General features: G+C 39.6%; 4 protein-coding genes across 9 annotated transcripts in view; 3 read left to right on the forward strand and 1 right to left on the reverse strand.

Moving 5' to 3' along the window:
• LOC306932261 (lymphocyte antigen 6D) overlaps nt 1–18,237 on the forward strand; it is a 78,641-nt gene that overhangs the window by 19,015 nt on the left and 41,389 nt on the right. The window lies entirely within an intron of this gene.
• Nucleotides 691–8,769, forward strand: samsn1a (SAM domain, SH3 domain and nuclear localisation signals 1a). 2 transcript variants are annotated; one of them, XM_079513997.1, is made up of 8 exons: nt 691–814; nt 2,473–2,553; nt 3,573–3,695; nt 4,218–4,332; nt 5,145–5,296; nt 5,626–5,841; nt 6,586–6,733; nt 8,606–8,769. In XM_079513997.1, exons 1-8 carry the CDS (start codon nt 758–760, stop codon nt 8,761–8,763), a joined length of 1,050 nt encoding a protein of 349 aa, XP_079370123.1. In that variant the 5' UTR covers nt 691–757; the 3' UTR covers nt 8,764–8,769. The 2 variants fall into 2 exon arrangements, with proteins under 2 accessions (XP_079370123.1, XP_079370124.1); XM_079513998.1 differs by lacking the exon at nt 3,573–3,695.
• On the forward strand, nt 10,540–16,122 carry hspa13 (heat shock protein 70 family, member 13). Its single transcript, XM_079513993.1, has 5 exons — nt 10,540–10,736; nt 11,069–11,415; nt 13,100–13,313; nt 13,736–13,903; nt 14,169–16,122. The coding sequence occupies exons 1-5, from the start codon at nt 10,706–10,708 to the stop codon at nt 14,747–14,749; spliced, it is 1,341 nt and encodes a 446-aa protein (XP_079370119.1). The 5' UTR covers nt 10,540–10,705; the 3' UTR covers nt 14,750–16,122.
• gdpd5b (glycerophosphodiester phosphodiesterase domain containing 5b) overlaps nt 15,060–18,237 on the reverse strand; it is a 120,158-nt gene continuing 116,980 nt past the window's right edge. For all 5 annotated transcript variants that reach the window (XM_079513987.1, XM_079513985.1, XM_079513983.1 and 2 more), the window contains one exon: nt 15,060–18,237. This exon is cut by the window's right edge and continues 891 nt beyond it. The gene's annotated coding sequence lies outside the window, so the exon portion shown is untranslated.

Consider the following 18,237-nt stretch of genomic DNA (forward strand, 5'->3'; position numbering starts at 1 on the left):
GACAAGTAAGGTTAAGCCTAACACAAATAGTGGGGTTTTGAGGCACTTTAACTATAGTGACCAAGCCATCATAATTTGTCACCCTAACTCTACACCAGGGGTGCCCAAAAGGTAGATCGTGATCTACCAGTAGATCACACAGGCTGTGCAGGTAGAACACATGACATGGCCCCTAAAAATATACAATTAAAAATAAATAATAAACTATTTTTGGCATCTGCCACACATTAAGGTGACTCACTTGATTGATCGACATCAAAAAGGACAGCGCAAACCCACAATGCAACAGGCCTGCCGTGTTTTCAATATTCATCAATATTACAAAAAAGGAAAAGAAGTGCATTTGTATTTTCAGCAATGGGATAATATATGTATATATTTTTGGTGGGTAGATCTGGTTGAGCTGGTCATTTTGAAAGTAGCTCTCAAGTCTAGAAAGTGTGGGCACCCCTGCTCTACACGGAGCTGTTCCTGGTAATGACACAAATTAAAAATGTCAAAGACAGGCCACAAAACGCTCACTTAAGCACATTTAACTTTTCCTTTTGAAAGTGCGATAACAGACAGAAAGGAGAACTGCCTCACATCCTGTTGCTTTGAGGAAGTGGCCTAGCCAGTGGAGGAGGCAGTCTGACGTGTCTCGGTGGTACAGTTAACACTGTGTTGTCACTTGTCACTGTCAGTAAGTAGAGCTCATCAGAGAAGTTATAAGAGCCTACAACTGAGATTTGAGAAAAACCTAACAGCAATAGACAAAATGTTACAGAGGACAGCCTCGAGTGTCTCAGACAAACCAAAGAGCAGCAAACCAAAGGTAGGTGAAAATATAATATTACATTCTGTATGCAAGAAATGTTAAAACCAACCGTTACGAAATAGTGAGGTTAGCATGGGAATTGTCACATTAAACCAAAACGTCTATAAAAATAGATTAAAGATAGGAGAGAGTTAAAGGAGAATTCCATGCTAGAAGGCTTTCTTACCTTTATTTGTAGTTGTTACGTCCCCAACAAAGAGGTCCAGGTGTTATTTTGTGCAAAACCTCCTTATTGGCTATTTCCCCTACCTTAAGCCCTAAATTAATTGAATGGGAATTGAATGGGGCTATGGGGTGTTGTGCTAATTCGCTTATTTCCATCGCTCAAAATTATTATTTTTTTCTTCATAATGTAAATAATATCCCAAGCGGCACACTTTACTACTTATTTCGATGGAAATAAGCAAATTAGCACAACACCCCATAGCCCCATTCAATTCCCATCCAATTCAATGCAATTCATTGAGGGCTTATGGTAGGGGAAATAGCCAATAAGGAATTTTTGCACAAAAAAACACCTGGACCTCTTTGGTGGGGACGTAACAACTACAAAGAAAGGTAAGAAAGCCTTCTAGCATGGAATTCTCCTTTAAAGTCTTTGCAGACTGTTGCGTTTTTTTCATGAAAAGGATGAAAAAAGCTGAAAAAGTCAGAAAAAAGCAACAATCTGCAAGGACCATTATAATGTGTAGTTCAATCAAAGAGTCCTATTCAAAATGTGGTAGACCAGCATTATAATATAAATGCCCTATATGACAATACATTGCTGGGATGGCATTAAAACCCAATGTGGGTAATTACTAAAGGTTTTCACTAATATACCATGTCACTAAAGTAAACTGTATGGGAACAAAATGCAAACATTGAAATTGTTTGAGGATATGAGCATCCAATGAATCAACGATGATGATGATTAAACGATGAAGATTAAGGAACATTCTTGTCTTATCAAAATAAGAACCCCATAACATTTTAGTGAACTATAATCTTTTGTTAACATTAGGCAGATGCAGACATGACAAAGTAATACAAGCTGGGTTAAATCAACCCCCAGAGGGCTATCTCTACGAGCCCAGCCTCATATTTAACCAGGTTTTCAAGGGATTATTAATTTAAATAATTATTTTAATGTGGTGATGAGGGCTCTGAGTTTTGTTAGAGATTATGACCACTTTTAGCTGCATGGGAAATTCAAAAGTGTGATTTAGTAAAGAGAGAGAGAGATAGAGAAAAAGAGAGATTGGCACATATCTCAAACGTCAGAACACTATTTCATAACACAGATCATGACGTTTTAATGTTTTGCTTTACCCAATTTCCGTTAATTATGGAATGTGCACACAGGACGGATGGATTTTAGGTAATTTGAGAATTGTGCAAAAATACTACTCACTTGCACTGCAATCACTTGCATAATTCTCAAATGACCTATTGAGAAAGAATGAATCATTTAATGAGTCCCTACCTGTGTGTGTGTGTGTGTGTGTGTGTGTGTGTGTGTGTGTGTGTGTGTGTGTGTGTGTGTGTGTGTGTGTGTGTGTGTGTGTGTGTGTGTGTGTGTGTGTGGGGCGCATGCACACGTGCGTGCGTGTTGGTCCTGGTGTCCCGGGGGAGGGTGACAATATACTTGATCTGTCTCTAATCTCTCCCTCCAGCGCTCTACAAGCTTTGGCAGGTTTGAGGGCCTCAGACATCAGCCGTCTCCAGCCAAAATAGAGGAAAATGGATCAGCAACGGTTTGTAGCTTTATTATGATTGCTTTTATATGATTACTTTGGACTTATTATCTGGGCATGCTTTGTTGTTTTTGTTGTTTCTTTCTGGGCATGTGTTGTGCCCTAGCTATGATTATATATGATATAAATTATATGTGATGTTTATGTTATTGTCTATGATTTGAAAAGAAGCCCCTACAATTCTCTTCCCACACTTTTTCCATTTGACAATGGATAGAAATACTGTATGCCTCACCTCTCCCTATACAAAGATTTAGATGCTCACACTTGAGTTACTCCTCACATTCAACTTGTAATAGCCTAAACTACACAATCAACACATAGGCTATCAGTTGAATAGCTTTTTTTTTTACAAACATTATTTGAACATGCCTTGTTTCATCTATTACAATTATATTACTTCTAGCAAAAACAGATGAAAAGTAACAAAATGGTTGTGGCATTTTGTTAAAGGGCCACTTCACCCCTTTTGCAACCAGATCTTATTTTAATTATGTTTAGGACACAGGAAACACTTTCCTGGGGTTTTGTATGTGTGTAATATGTGTTTCTAGATATTTTATGACGCCATGTTCATGACCAAACTGTGTCATCAAAATGTGGTCTCACTTCCTTCCTGGATTACAAGTCATACCTCCACGCAGCCTCCCCCCTCTCCACAAGCAGGGGCGGTGCAACAAAGCATTATGGTCATTGTAGGAATCCAGTCAGACCCTAGTAAAACACACGTTTCTGGCCATAGGGTGCAAATTTCAAATTGTGCTACTGTTATCTACTACAAATACAATTAACATTCAGTGACTGCAGTTTCTTCCAGCGGTGAAATGTCCCTTTAATTTCTAAATGTAAATATAACTTTTATTTTAACTGTAGCTTATGATTTTCTCGTAATGCAATTCAGATTTCAATAAACATGTGGTACAGCTTGTCTGCTTTTTTTTCTACTATGAATGTAGCAGCCCAGAGATTCTATTTGTATTAGGGCCATCCAAATAACAAATGTGTGAATTAATTTACAGCTTGCAGAAGAGCCTGGGTGTGAGAGTTCAGACCCACATAAATCAGCAGGACTGGGGAAGAAGATGAAGGCCATTTCACTAACCATGCGCAGAAAGATGGGCAAGAAACACCTCAAGGAATCCGTGAGTCACAACTACAAACACAAACATACGCACTTTATCATTTATTCTCAAAATCTGTCACCCTGTGCTGTTTTTTCCAGGTGGCTAATCGTCCTCGGCCATCTTTTCTAAACCCACATCCTCATAACCATTCAGCTGATAAATATTATACCACAATGATGGAATATTCCCCCTGTGAGACTATCCTGTCATACACAAAATAGGTTACGGCCATGTACAGTAGTTGTAACCATGTAAAATTGTGAAATATAACTAAACAAATAACATAAATAAAATACAATAAAATTCCTAGCTGTGCATCATTGCCGTCTAATTACGGCCTTTGCTTAATATTGAACAATAAAATATATAGTATCGCAAATTAGTATTGCAAATATTCGTTCTTCACATTCAGTGGCTCATATCATTATGCACCAGATACGTTAATTACGCAGGTCACAGTTACCTATGTCTGCTCCATGGAAAGAATGAGTGGTTGGTTGTAATCTTTTGCATCATATCATTTGATGTTTCCCCTCTCAGAATGAGGACCCAGACAGTGAGGCAGCAGAGAGTGCTGATCCAGCAGAGACCAGCTCTGCCACAACAAGGACCAGAGCCTCCTTAGACAGCCTATACAGTGGCCTGAGCTCCTCCAGTAAGTTCCTGCATAATTATGTTCATAAGAAACTCACATGCACCTCAGACCTGAGTACCGAACCATTAGCATTTTGGATGGTATTTGCAAATGTCATGGACAATATTAAAGCCAATATAATGAGTGCCAGGATCTTTGTCCCCGTCGCCCAGTCTACTGTACGTGTCAAATGGTGCTTTAGCATAAGGGTATAAGGCCTGTGCCATATACCCTTATCCCTAAACATAAAAACAAATATATATATATATAATATATAATATATATATATATATATATATTTCATGGTGGGGGGGAAATCGGTGAAAAATGTTTGTTCCTAAAAAAAAAAGAGAAATGAAGTTGGGAACTGTGAGAATGGTCCAGTGAAGAAAAAAATAGAAAAGTCCATTGTGGGTGTATTGGATTTTTCACATTTTCACTAAACACGGGTGAAATTCACCCAAACACCTGCCTGTAGGAAAAAACAGTGATGTGGGCAGGGAAACAACCTTCTATGATGTCACTGAGCATCATGAAGGTACTGAAAGACCCACCCACCTCAGACATCAGCAACATTATGAAAATTGAAAAAATAAAATCGTACGGGTGAAAATCACCCATGTTTAGTGTTCTAGGGTTAAAAGAAATACCTCAACAACAACTAAAGGGGACACATTCATTATAATATAAAGAGAACTTCTTGTATTTCAGCACCATAGGGAATGATCAGCGACTGAGACATACAAACAAACACACACATGTACGCACACGCACACACACATGCATGTACGCACACAATTGCAGCCATGCTGACTTGTGCTTCTTGGTTTCAGGTGGTGTGGCCAGTGTGTCAGAGGGCTCCAGTCAGAGGAACAGTCTAAGGCTGGAGGATGATGGTTCCTACCACGGACCGTTCTGTGGCAGAGCCCGTGTCCACACAGACTTCGTACCCAGTCCATATGACACAGATTCTCTCAAGCTCAAGGTAAATGACACTGAACATGAACATGAATGTCAGCTGACGGCCAAGCTACACCATGCTTTTCGCGCACAAAACGCGCGTGTTTACCCTAAACGCGTGCGTTGAATTTAGGTCCAGTCCTATTAAAAAAACGCACGCGCAGGCGAGAAAAGCCTGGTGTAGCTTGGCCGTGAGGACCACAACATATACTGTGGTACTCAGCTGTCCCTGTCCGTCCGTCCCCCTGTCCGTCCCCCCCCCACAAAATAATTCATGAATGGTGCCCTTTTCTTAGGTTGTCACATAAACAGTTACGGTTATTGAAAATGTACTTAACGCTGCCATTACCGTAGGTTGGTGACATCATCAGCATCATCAGTAAGCCTCCCATGGGCATCTGGACAGGCATGCTGAACAACAAGGTGGGAAACTTCAAGTTCATCTACGTAGACGACATCATCGCTGAGAAGGAGAAGGAGGAAGAGACCCCAAAGATCAGAGAACAGAAGCTGTGTAAGAGACCTCGTCCCAAAACTCTCATAGAGCTACTGGAGCGACTCAATTTAGAGGTGAGAACAGGGCATGAAATTGCATCGGAATTTGGCTTGTGTATAAACCAAATATAATACAGCTACAGTATACATGTTGCTGATGTAATCTGAGAACCCATCGTCAACAAATAAAGGAAAACTCACACCTGTGTGATTCACATCACACAGGTGTGATTTTACCTTTATTTTTTGAGCGCTCTTATATCAACTCATTCCGGCAAATCACAATTTGCGTCCTCACCTTCGTCTTCAATGTTTGTGTTTACACAAACACTCAAAACTGGCCATTCATTGGCAATGGCCTTCAATGTTTGTGTTAGGACAAACACTCAAAACTGGCCATTCATTGGCAATGGCCTTCAATGTTTGTGTTAGGACAAACACTCAAAACTGGCCATTCACTGTCAATGGCATTCAATGTTTGTGTTAGGACAAACACTCAAAACTGGCCATTCACTGTCAATGCCATTCAATGTTTGTGTTAGGACAAACACTCAAAACTGGCCATTCACTGTCAATGGCATTCAATGTTTGTGTTAGGACAAACACTCAAAACTGGCCATTCATTGTCAATGGCCTTCAATGTTTGTGTTAAGACAATGTTTGTGTTAAGACAATGTTTGTGTTTACACAAATTTAACCCTCAAAGCTGGACATAGGAGGGCCCCTCAAAAACAGTACGCTCTTTTCCTTTGAATTTGATTGTTTGACGTTAGTCAACAGTCGGTCTCAAGAGACTAATGCTGTAAACAATGTTTTCAGGAGTATACCTCTGCCCTGCTCATCAATGGCTACCAGACGGTAGACGACCTGATGCATCTGAAGGAGAAGCACCTCATAGAGTTAAATGTTAACGACCCAGAGCACAGACGAAGGCTGCTGGCTGCTGCCGACTTCCGCTATGCAGAAGGTACAGTGAAATAACAAGAATTACCACATGAAAAATATGTAAATGAAGTCGACAATACTATACTTACTAGACTGCACAGGAACACAAACAATGCAAGTTGATTGACTGATTGAACTTGCATAATTGTAACTGATAACATGTATAATTGTCAAATAAACTAAACTATAAGTAAACTAAACTATCTATAGATATAATTGGGAATTAAATAAGTAATTTAAATTAATTTCAACCATATCAGGTAGAAATACTGAATGCAAAGAAAGCCTATTCAGTGATTTCCTGTAAGAGCTGTTCTGGTGCCTCTCTCTAAACAGGCATTCTTACCACAAGACACAGCAGTGTTTATAGGTTGCTAAAGGGTAAAGTAATAATTGATGTTTGGGTGGCAGCCTGGCAGGGGAACCAGACAGATGGTGCTGAAATGAAGTATGACCTTGCCAAGCTTGTTGACTGACCAGAGAGACATTTAATCAAGCTGAACTCCATTATGCTAGCCTAATGTCAACCTAATGACACTGCCCATGCTAAGAGTTTTAGGCCTTTTCAATCAGGTCTGACAATCAAATCCGAAAGGAATAATCAACAACATCTACCTAAGCAGGAAATGTGTTGCTCTCTCAGCTCTTGTGACTCAAGTCACCTCATCTAGATGTTAAAGTGTTAGTTTGCATGTTTTCACAGATAAGTGTGTAGAGCCTCCCTCTGCAAACCATTTTGACTGATGTTTGGAGTCACTCCGGACAAAAGCCAAATGAGTGCACTTCCTCTTTACAGAACTTATCTCCCTCACACAAGTTGGCCCACAAGCAATATGCAACAGGCAGTGACAAACAAGGTGTTACTCTTAACACATTGCACTGCCGAAAACAGCAGTAGTATATTTTGAGGGTCGCTAGCCCCTCCTATGCACAGCTGTGTGTTTGTACCACAGAAATTATTTGATTGGCTGAGCACGGAAAGTGATGTATGATATAAGAGCGCCCCTCACTTCATACAAGTGTGATTTTTAAGGGGCGCTAGCCCCTTCTATAAACAGCTTTTGTCCCCACACGTCTCAAGATTTGCCATTGACAATGTAAGGGGAATTCAGGTCAAATGTCCGCTAAATCTTGTCCCCACACGTCTCAAGTTTTGCCATTGACAATGAACGGAGACAATGTACGTCACTTCTATTTTAATATCTCTATTCTCTATTCTATTTTAATGTTTCTGGGATAGTGACAATTTGTTTCAATCATGATATAGACCAGTGGTTCCCAAACTTGTTATGAGACCCAGAAGAGGAATTAGACCTTTGCCCGGGTCCCAAACTACTGAAATAGAAAATCTACAAGCTCACAACGTGACGTTTCACACCGTGTTGTGAGCTTGTACATCGGCTATTTTCACTACTTTTTTAACATTTCTAATTCATGGGATTTCTTAGATTTTTCTTTGATTTCTTCATGAAATTACTGAAATTAATCACTGAATTTTATTTTTAATTCATGAAAGATTTAGCTTTTTCGGGAATGTTTTTTGCAAATGTTTTGAAATAATAATTAAAAAACAAATGTATAGGAAACAAAAAAAATAAAGGGACCCATAAAAATGTGTCCGCCAGCGCCACCCACAAATGGGACCCATCTCAGTGTTTATTTGGGAACCAGTGATATAGACTACACACATTTGTTTCAGTTTTCAAAGATCAGAAAATATTTTTTTCTCAAATACAAGTGTTGTGAGCTTGTAGATCAGTTAGTTTTGACAATGTTGGTCGTTAATAAGCTCATTTCAATTGACAGTGATTTTCCTTTTTATTGTGGTCGACCATTAAATGGCCACTGATGTTTCTCATGATGTCTCACTTCCCTTGGCCTGTTTACCCACCAGGTGAAGACGTGGCAGAGGGAAAAGACCACAGTCTTCTACAGGAGGGTGATAGTGACTGTCCCAGAGATTCCGGCTGTTTCATCCCTTCTGAATGCTCAGAAAACAGCAAGGAGGAAGGCGACCATCTTGCAGATGCTCTCGAAATCTCTAGTCACTAAACACATATCTTCAAGAATTCAATTGCACTTGCAAAAAGAAAAAAGAAAAAAAGAAAGAAAAGAATCAACAATCATTTGTCACAGTGCTGTGAGACTGTTGTCGTCTCTCCTTCAGATTTCTAAATAGAATATATTCACATTCCTCATTTAAAATGAAGGATACAGCTATAACCACTCATGTGTGCCACATACTGTATACGTATAGAAACATTGTCTTCAGTGACAATTGTCTACTTATAAGTGTACACAAACACTGAAAATACCAAACCATCCTAATGTTACCAGGGTTTGATTCATTACCAAGTTCCAGTTCCACAAAATATGTGGAACTGGAACTTGGTAATGAATCAAATATTGAATTGACAAAATCTCACTTGGTCAACCACATATTATGTGGTTGACCAAGTGAGATTTTGTCAATTCAATATTTTATTATATTTATTGTAATCTAAATCATTCAATATTTTCTGCATGTGGAGCCTTTATCTAAACCATAATATTCACAGGTTTGAATCTAATATGTTCCTGGCATTTAGCGCTATGTTCACAAAACATTTAGCTTGTAATATTTTCTTTTCTGTATTGTGTGCATCCATGACCGCCTTTGTATTTCATTCCCAATGTGTTTCAACAACTTTTGTACATGTAAATAAATGTAATGTAATCTTCTGTCACTCTTCTGTCAATACAATAATTACTACAATAATTAAGTATTAGTCTATAGTCTGTCTGTATATGTCTGTCCAGCATTTGAATATGAAAGCAATGGTAACAAACTAGTAGACATGAAGCAGGGATATTGGAGAATCAATGTATCCAACAAGGTTTTACATTAATCTATATTCAGCAGCACTCTAACAAAAAGTCCTACTGGCAGTGTTGTGTGTCGGTTATATTATATACAGTGGTTTTCAACCGGTGGTTCGTGGACCACCAGTGGTCTTTGAGGGGGTTCCAGGTGGTCCCCAGCTAAATGATGGAGAGTTGGTAACCAAATGGATCCTTATTAGCTCTATAACAATAATAGTTAAAGTATTGTTAAACATCTGCATTAGGCTACTTAATTTACAAGAAATCTACACATTTTGAGAATGTATTGTTATTTTGATCAAAATTTGCTTTGTTATTATCTTAATATCACATCAATACAGCATGGATGGAATTTGTGGACAAAATGTGTCTGAGAGAGGCTAAATCTCATCAAATGGTGGTTCGTGGCTCAAATGCTGAATACAAATTGGCCTTGATATGAAAAAGGTTGAAAACCACTGATAAACAATAATAAAATATAATATAGGCCTGTGTGTGTGCATGCATTTAACATTTTAAATGCATGCATAAACAGGGTCAAGTCAGTACATTCGTATAAGTCATAGCAAAATCAACAAAATGTCAACATTTGAATACAAGAAATAAGTAATGTTATGCTTCCATATACTATAAATAATAATAAATGTTAAAATACCCTAGGTTAATTCATTTGCACTCTCTATTTGAGCTTGTAATGATTTAAATAGTCGTGGTGGATGGAACTTTGAAAGCTATTATAACCTATATTGCTATTGCATACCGGTATTTGTATACTCTAAAAGCATGTACCGGTATATCATATGGTGTGCAAAAACCATAGACTGTAAAGCCAAATCATCTCTAAATTGTATGCGTCAGAAGAACGTAGGTACTTGCTACGCTTTGTGGGAAATGTAGTGTTCATTCACTAGACCTATGATGGTGACGTCTCTATTGAACTACATTACCCATATACACCAGGTTCACGAGACAATGTTGACGTGTAGTTCGTTGGTATCCTGACTGAGAATTTTAACCAACCCGAACCTGACAACATATCGTTCTGAACTGGTGCTCACTGCTGGCAGCCTGGCACTGTATGTGTTCCTGTTACAACACGCTTCTTTTATAGGTTGAACGTTTACGACATTGAATGACCATGTCCGGAGAAGTGTCTATGATCGGTAAGTGAAGATGACAAATAATCACTCTTCGCCGGGTGCCGTTAATAATTATAAATGAACTAAAGCTAATGGCTAGCAGTACAATACTGTACGATACGGTAACTTTGGTTTGATGCACCTGTACTGTACCCGTGTGTGTATGTGGTCCTGACTCCGGTCTCCTGACATATGTTAGTTAGACACATCAATCATGCATGTCATGTCCGTCTAATTTCCTTACAACTATCAAGCTTTGTTACTTACATAGCCTATGTATTTAAATAATACAAGGATCAAAGCAATCCGTTATCTTAATTAATAGCTTTTCCCCTCGGTTTACTTTTACCTTTTAGGTTCGGTCATCCTGGCTTTGTTCCTGGCTGGATATCTGGGCCAGCAGTACTTGCCTCCTCCGACGCCCAAAGTGATCGGCCTGGATCTGGGCACCACCTTCTGCTCCGTCGGCGTGTTCCACCCGGGAACCGGGGATGTGGAGGTGATCGCAGACCAACAGGGCAGGAAGAGCATCCCCAGCACCGTCTCGTTCACCGCAAGCGGCGAGGTGCTGGCCGGTTACGAAGCCCAGGATCTGGCAGACAGCAACCACCAAAAGAACACCGTCTATGATGCCAAGAGGTTCATCGGGAAGATATTTGAACCCGAGGTTCTCGAGGAGGAGAGTGCTCGGTACCCATTCGAGGTATGGTGATGGTCATTGGATAGTGGTGCTGATGATAAGATTTACATAAATACACCTATGCATATGAATGTTATTATATACTGGAGACATTTTTATGAAGGCAATAAACCCATAAAGTAGTCGGGGCACGGAGCTTCCGCTTCAATACAACGTCAACATCCTGTTTTCTATCAACACTTTTGCACATATCAGTCAACTTTCAGTTCAATTCAATGGGCTTTATTGGCATGAGAAAACACGTTTACATTGCCGAAGCGAATACAATAAAAACAAAATGTATGTACAATTGAAAGTCAGAATCTCCAATAAATCAATTTCTATGTACCAACTACCAAGATCACTCAATGCAATGATTAGTCTTTAGGGTGGTTGTGTTCCATTTGATATCTTTAATATTCTTTATGACAGCTACTTAACATGTAACCAATAAAATAATATTTGCCTGGGGTGAGGTGATGAGTGATATAACAAGATCAAGAGAAGGTGATGAGCTTGTCATGAATGATTGGTCAGTTCAATTGTCTTCACAGCAGTTTACCAATTAGTTCATCTAAAGTTCCATCACATCCAGATCAAACATTGCCAAAACCAACACACTGATGAGTCATAGAAGTGCTGTGTACCAACAAAGGCATGTTATACCATTGATTAAGAGTTTTACTTTTAATGCAGTGATTAAACAATCGTGATTTAGATCTCCCTGCCGTGTTTTCACTAACCTTTGAAGAGCCACTGCGCCGACTTTGCTTATCATGAAAATCCACTTTAAAACAGTGTAATCGCTTGTCGTAGTGTTCAAATATATTCCAAAGTGCAGATCACAACAACAGAGCGGAGAAGGAACGCGTGCCGCCATTGTAATACATTGGCCTTCCCATAATCCTTTGCACGCCATAGCGATGGACCTTTTTGCGATGACGTCATCTATTCCACTCTGTCCTGTGGAAAGCCTGTATGACTTAAAACGTATTAAAAATGCGGATTAAACAATGAAAACATAACTTGGGTAACTCGCGAACGGGAAAGTGTACTACAGTCAATTAACTCGTGTTCAGGGGTGAAAGTGTTAATTGATGAGTCTGATGACCATATACAGTATATAGACATATATGGACCTCACATGCCCATACTTACATGTCATGCACATACAGTACATGGGACAGACCAATTTCAAATTCGGCGCTCGCACATTGGTGAGGGCTCGAGGGAGTGCGGTGCCCAGGGCCGGTTAGTCGTTCGGATAGGCAGTTGTCCAGAACGTGGATCTGACAATATGCCCATATATAGGCATGTATGGAGAGTTGTTCAGAACCGCCAACATAATTATCTACCCACGTGACCGACTTCAAACTTGGCGAGCGTATCAGCGAGGCTCTGGGGGCGTGATACGTGTGCAAATGTGGGAAGTTGGTCGGATCCGTGGATTTCCCAAAAATCGATGTATCTAGACTGGCCTAGACTCAGGACACAGACAGACGGACACAGACATCTCCATATATAGGTATAAAAGGGACACAGACAACAGGTACTCTGACAACATGACGGGTATTGCATTTCCAACATTTTGTTCTCGACTTTCATCGTTCCCAATGGGCACCGGTCTAGCACCAATATTCCACCTCTATGCTGGACAGCTTGGGTTATCCTCCTCGTCTCTCTACTTTTGTTTTTCTTTCTCTTTCAGGTGGTGAATAACAATGGCAGTGCTGAGTTTGTGATCTCCACCAACAGTACCTTCACAGTGAGCCCAGAGTTCATTGGCTCCAGGCTGCTGTTGAGACTGAAGAAGATGGCTGAGAGACAACTGGGTGTAACCATCCAGAAGGCAGTCATCTCAGTACCAGCAGAGTTTGATGAGCGACAAAGGAACTACACTATCAGGGCTGCCAATCTTGCTGGTCAGTAGTCCATGTTTGTTAATAGGAGATTGTTAATAATGATTTTATGGGGAGATGCGTTGCACAGTGTTCTTCTGGTTATATTAGTTTACATACTGAGGAAGAGCAGAAGGTAATACAAGCACAAAGTGTAGCTGCCGACCAAATAAGGTGTTCAAATGAATAGTGACACTGAACATAAATCACAATTCTGGATTATTTTCAATGAATTGTGCAAACCTAGTAGTACAGTATTCAGAGTAATAGCAAAATAATCTCAAGTTATCAAGTTGGAGATGACAAAGTTATCAAATGAATGTATGACTAAGGATTTATTTCCATTTACACTCTTAGGAAGCATGTCTTTATTTTAATTGTTTTAACATACTAATACTAATACTAATGTATTGCTTTTGTGATAATTGTTTCTCGCCCATCACCAGGCTTGGAGATCTTGCGTGTTATCAATGAGCCCACAGCAGCTGCAATGGCCTATGGCCTCCACAAAGTGGATGTGTTCAATGTGCTGGTGGTAGACTTGGGAGGAGGAACTCTGGACGTATCTCTGCTCAACAAACAGGGAGGCATGTTCCTCACCAGGGCCATGGCAGGTGGGTCTTCTCACATTTCAATGAGTTGTTGGGGTAAAAGATAGTAGGATTACCTATTGTAATGTAATTGTATTTTTTCAAGGCTCACAAATCCTTCCCATTCTTAGTTAATTAATTTGTGTGGTTAGCATTCTGGTTGAAATTCAGTCTATTCATGATATAACTGGATGGCTTGTAACCTCAGTTTAAAGTTTAATTTCTAAGTTTGACCATTTATATGAGATAACTGACTAATCACAACTTGATTGGCTTGTGTTTGTCCTAGGTAACAACAAGCTAGGTGGCCAAGACTTCAGCCAAAGGTTACTTCAGTACGCCATAGAGCGAGTTCGACAAGAATTCGGCGTTGTACCTGTTCTCAAAGAGGATATCCATAGCCTCCGGCAGGCTGTGGAAGCAGCTAAACTCAACCTCACCCTTAAAACAAGTGTCAACATTCGTGTGCCCCTACATTTGTATCCCGCTGAGAGCGGTGGAGCACCCCAAGGATCGGTTCCGGAGCCAACGGTGTTTCAAACGGAAATCACTCGGGATCTATTTGAGGAGCTCAATAAAGACCTTTTCCAAAAGATTCTGGCCCCTATTGAGACCGTTTTAACGGAGGGCCGCTTGGACAAGGAGGAGGTGGATGAGATTGTTCTGGTCGGTGGGTCAACAAGGATACCACGGATCAGGAGGCTCATCAGCGAGTACTTTGGGAAGGAGCCCAACACGTCTGTAGACCCAGACCTGGCTGTGGTCACAGGGGTGGCCATCCAGGCCGGCATTATGGGAGGTTCCTGGCCTTTACAAGTCAGTGCCATAGAAATCCCCAATAGACACCTGCGCAAAACAAACTTGAATTGAGCTTGGAGCGATGGATACCATAGAGATTTGACATCAATTTCAATGACTTGACTGCATCTTGCTTCTCTAACATGTGCTTAGTTTAAGATGAACGAAATATGCAACTTGTGCAAACTGCAAAGTCAGGATGAGACTCAAATTTTTTAACACACTGGAGACATCCACTCCGGTTATCACCAGACATCCACTGGACACAAGCTTGGTATACTGTTAACTGTCAAATCACATTTCTTACGGTAGATTTAGTCATTGACTAAAGTCGGAGGCGATACAAAATTATTTGATCCCAATGGAGAGTACGGTAATTTCATTTTTATTGACCAATTATACTTTGAATGTTGCTAGCACAAGTTTATATCTAAAAGGTGACCGATTTTTGGGGCTTTTCTGCCTTTATTGATAGGACGTAGTGGAGAGAGACAGGAAACAGGGAGAGAGCGACTGGGAATGACACGCAGCAAAGGCTGTCACCGTCAGGATCGGGACTCATAACCCGCATCACGCTGTCAGGCATGGCCTATAGAGCGTCGCAGTCCCGCCCCCTACCATGGCCCAGGAAATGATTCTCCGTTCATTTTCCTCATAGACATTTCAGAAAGTATTTATTTAAAGACGTTTACGCCGCGGACAAAGCCAACTGGAGTCGTGACAAATCATGACAACAAACACAATTTTTTGGGTTAGGGTAGAAATAAACGGCAGGTTACAACACTTTTTTTGTTGTTTTTCTTCTTTGTAATTATTTGTTTGGTCCAAAATATTGTTTGTGTTGTCATGAGTTGTCACGACCTGCGGCGTAACCGTCTTTAAATAAATACTTTTTGAAATGTCTATGGGAAAAATGCATTGGGATTCATTTCCTGGGCCATGGTAGGGGGCGCGACTGCGACGCTCTATAGTACCTATATGTGGTATGCGCCTGGACCGCTAGGCCAGCGGGTGCCCCGATTCGTTGTTGTAGCATATAAATTCAGCATAAACATTTCACTGTAATAATGGATTATTATTTATTATAAAGAGAAGCCACACACCTAATGCCATCATGCGTTACGATGACATTCAACCGAATCAAATGATGATGGTCTGCTGTGGTTTGGTAATGTCAAATTTCCAATGGTGTTCAATTCAGGGACCAAGCATTATTATTATTTTTTTGTAAAGGACTGTGACCCGCTTGTACATGTTCAGCTATTTATTTATTTATTTCCAAGAAGTGTGTGTGTGTGTGTGTGTGTGTGTTCATACGTGCCTTACTGTATGTCTGTAACATCCTTCTACCAGAGTGTGCACAGTGTGCTTTTGCCTTTTCAGAGTGCTGCTATATTGTTTTAAACTAAAGTATAGACAATAGTCTACTATAGTGAACTGTTGGTGGCAAGTGTTTCCAACACTGGTCTGTAGGTTTTAGTATGTACAGTACTGTAAATTGAGGCATGAGTTTTAGCTATTGTTAAACTCTACAAAGAAAGAAACCCCTCCCTCTTGAAGGTAGTGAAGATCCTCAACGCATGCACAGAGCACATTGCTTACCTCAGTCATGAGTATCTAAAAGTTTGTGCTGAGTTCTCAGCTTAGAATGTGGGCTGCAGCTTGCCTGTTGTATGAAAGGTCAAAGGGACATAATATAGATATGCACTTTGAATATCATTTGTTAAAGTCACATTCTTGTGCAATAATGCCGGTTTCTTTTTCCATGACAGTTATTTCCATTTTAAAGTGTGCAAAGTAAAATGGTGTCAAATGGACTTTGAAAAAAATATCAGTGTTAGCTTAACAGATTGTAAAGATTGAGACTTCAATCAAATTAACACAGTAAGAATTTTACTGTGTGCTTTTGATAAGTTGGCCAAACCTAATGTGTGCCAAAAAAAGTACCAAAGAATTGACTTACTGGTGCTGAATGTTGAGAAAATAATATCATACCAAGGTCTTTGCCTGGAATTTCATGGTTTCAGGTAAACGGTGACATTCTTGTCCTTTCCATATGTTGACATTAAGAGACAATGTATAAATCATTGTACATTACAAGAATTACAACTGAATTAGAAGATTCTTGTTCCAAACGGCTATATATCCGCTTTTCTTTGTGGGGTGTTCCACTCTGTGAAAGTGTAATCTGGGTATCCATTGGCAAAACAAAGGAAAAATAGAATCCTGTCTCAAGAGATTAGTGAAAGTGTAATCATTTTCTTACTATTCCTATAGAGTACTATAAGTATTTCTCAGATTTAAATTGAGAAAAGTGAGTTGTTTGTGCATATTTCAAGTTGAAATCCAACTACACATTGAAGTAAATGTTAGGCTATGCTGCTGTATATGCCTTGATACTGCAGTAATTTTGCACCAATCCCATTGGAAATCTGGACATAAGGCCTTTGTCTCAAACTACAGCCTATGTGAAATTAGGATCTATTTTTATAGTGCAAGTTTCACTTACTGTCATTAAACCAGTCTTGCAACTTTACAATGATGAGGAAGTTGAACTGCTTATGGCTTGCTTTCAAGATATTAAATATCCATTCCTCATTCCATTTGTGTTTGCCTGGTATGATACTGTACATCTGTTGTTCAAGCACAGTCACGTTTTGTGTCATTAGGCCTTTATGGTCTGACAAAATAGGTCATTTATCGATTGTCAAGTCTTTACTCTAGATCTAATCTCGTTTTCTGTACCAGGTGAGAGCATACAATTCCTGTGGCCAATGTATGTGTTACAGTAAAATTGAGAAACCAGTAAAAGTGAGGAAAAAAACGGGTTGAGGTTGAAAGAAAATAAATAAGACTGCGAACGGGAGCCAGACGGGCAAAATTCAGCCTCCAAAGTAAGAAACAAAGCGGATGTATCAGAAGAATCTTTAATGTTTCATTCTGAGGCACAATAATACCTAAATAAAGTATATGAACACAAAAGGCAATCCATTCCATGACCCTGTGCAGCCCATTGTAGTACATGTAGCTTCCCTTCAACAGCTTATAGCCTTATTTTCACATTAAAAGCTCCCAGCATCATCATCTACGTATTAGCATTCATTTACACTGTCAATCAACAAGATGCATTTTGTCTCTCAACACAATACTAAAAGTTCAGTAATAATTCAGAAGTTGTAAAGCAAGGTACTGAAAGAACTTGACTTCTGTAATGTCAAGACTATTGCTATATTATTATGCATCGTCACCGTGGTCACATAATTATTCAAATGTAGTTCATAGCTGGCTCTCAATATTCTTGCACATTATACCTTTTATGTACAGTAACACACTCAACTTAAAATAACCCTATCAGGGTACGTACGCACAATACACTGTACACATCCTTAAAAAAAAAGAACCAAAGGTCATACATTTTCATGGTAGTTCGAGGTTGCCCTCGGAGCACAGCTCACAATCACTCGATATGATCACTTAAGTTACATGCAGAGATTGAAAAGAATAGGAGGGAACAGAATTAATTTAATAGTATATTAAAAAATTATTATCTTACATCTTGG

Source organism: Electrona antarctica (genome assembly GCF_951216825.1).
Source record: "Electrona antarctica genome assembly, chromosome: 11".
NCBI lineage: Eukaryota > Metazoa > Chordata > Actinopteri > Myctophiformes > Myctophidae > Electrona > Electrona antarctica.